The sequence below is a fragment of the Larimichthys crocea genome, unplaced genomic scaffold (genome assembly GCF_000972845.2).
Source record: "Larimichthys crocea isolate SSNF unplaced genomic scaffold, L_crocea_2.0 scaffold43613, whole genome shotgun sequence".
Classification (NCBI taxonomy): Eukaryota; Metazoa; Chordata; class Actinopteri; family Sciaenidae; genus Larimichthys; species Larimichthys crocea.
The window spans coordinates 1-1,173 of NW_020855679.1; the positions used below are offsets into that span (position 1 = coordinate 1).

The 1,173-nt window shown below is 41.4% G+C and overlaps 1 protein-coding gene across 1 annotated transcript; it reads left to right on the top strand.

The window, feature by feature from the left end:
• Nucleotides 1-59: 59 nt before the first annotated feature.
• On the top strand, nucleotides 60-926 carry LOC113745090 (acidic mammalian chitinase-like; the record flags this gene model as incomplete). The annotated part of the gene is made up of 4 exons (XM_027276546.1): nucleotides 60-184; nucleotides 282-405; nucleotides 494-676; nucleotides 810-926. Coding segments are annotated over 4 exons (549 nt in total), but the record flags the coding sequence as incomplete, so codon positions are not given.
• Between the last annotated feature and the right edge of the window lie 247 nt (nucleotides 927-1,173).

Here is a 1,173-nt window from a genome sequence, read left to right on the forward strand (position 1 = left end):
TTAGGGACGATTATGAGAAGAAAGACAAGTTATCTCAGTTATTTCGCTCTTGTGTTTAGGAATTGCTTGCTGCCTTTGAACAAGAAGCTGCTGCTACCAGAAAACCACGACTGCTGCTCACAGCTGCAGTGGCTGCTGGGAAGGGAAACATTGACAATGGATATGAGATTCCCAAAGTATCAAGGTAAGCATCTGTGACAGGGAGTCATTTAGCTTTAAAAGCTTTAAGCTGTTTTTTTTTGTTGTTGTTGTTGTTTTTGTCATGCTTGTGTCACACGCAGGTTACTAGACTTTCTAAATGTCATGACTTATGACTTCCACAGAGCATGGGACCTGATCACTGGTCACAACAGTCCTTTGTACCACAGTTCTTTCGATACGGGTGAAAACATCTACTACAACGTGGTGAGTAAAATCCTCAACGAAATTCAGTTACCATCCTTGAAACACCCATGAAGCTGAATACCTAACGGGTGTTTGTTCTTAAAATCAGGACTTTGCTATGAAATACTGGAGAGACCAAGGAGCACCTCTTGAAAAGCTCATGATTGGTTTTGCCACGTACGGACGCACATTTCGCCTATCAACAGCAAATAACAGTGTTGGAGCATCAGCCAGTGGGGCAGCCTCTGCTGGGCCCTTCACCCGTGAAGCTGGGTTTTGGTCCTACTACGAGGTCAGGGTCAAGTTCAACTTGGGAAACAATTATACATCAGAAAATTAAATGCAAGATTACAATCCCAGCATAAATGTAGAGATGCATCACGAATCATGTTGACGATGCTTAAGAATCCCTTCCATTTCTACAGATCTGCACTTTCCTCCCAGCAAGCAGTGTCCACTGGATTGATGAGCAAAAGGTGCCCTATGCCACTAAAGGAAACGAGTGGGTTGGGTTTGATAACTGGCAGAGCTTTGAAATCAAGGTAATAAAAAACACATTATTATACTTCAAGTCTACAACAACAGTCAACAGTTTTAATACCTTAGACAGAGCAGGAGGTGGCACTTGGTGAAAAACTTGGTGTGGTACGGGTGCCTGTGTACCTGTAGCTTTCAATTTAATTTAACAGAGTAAAATCTCTATTTAACAGAGATCTTCATCAGAATATAACAACAACAAAGCAAAGCAATAATATATTTACACAGGAGACACAAACACATTAATCAATC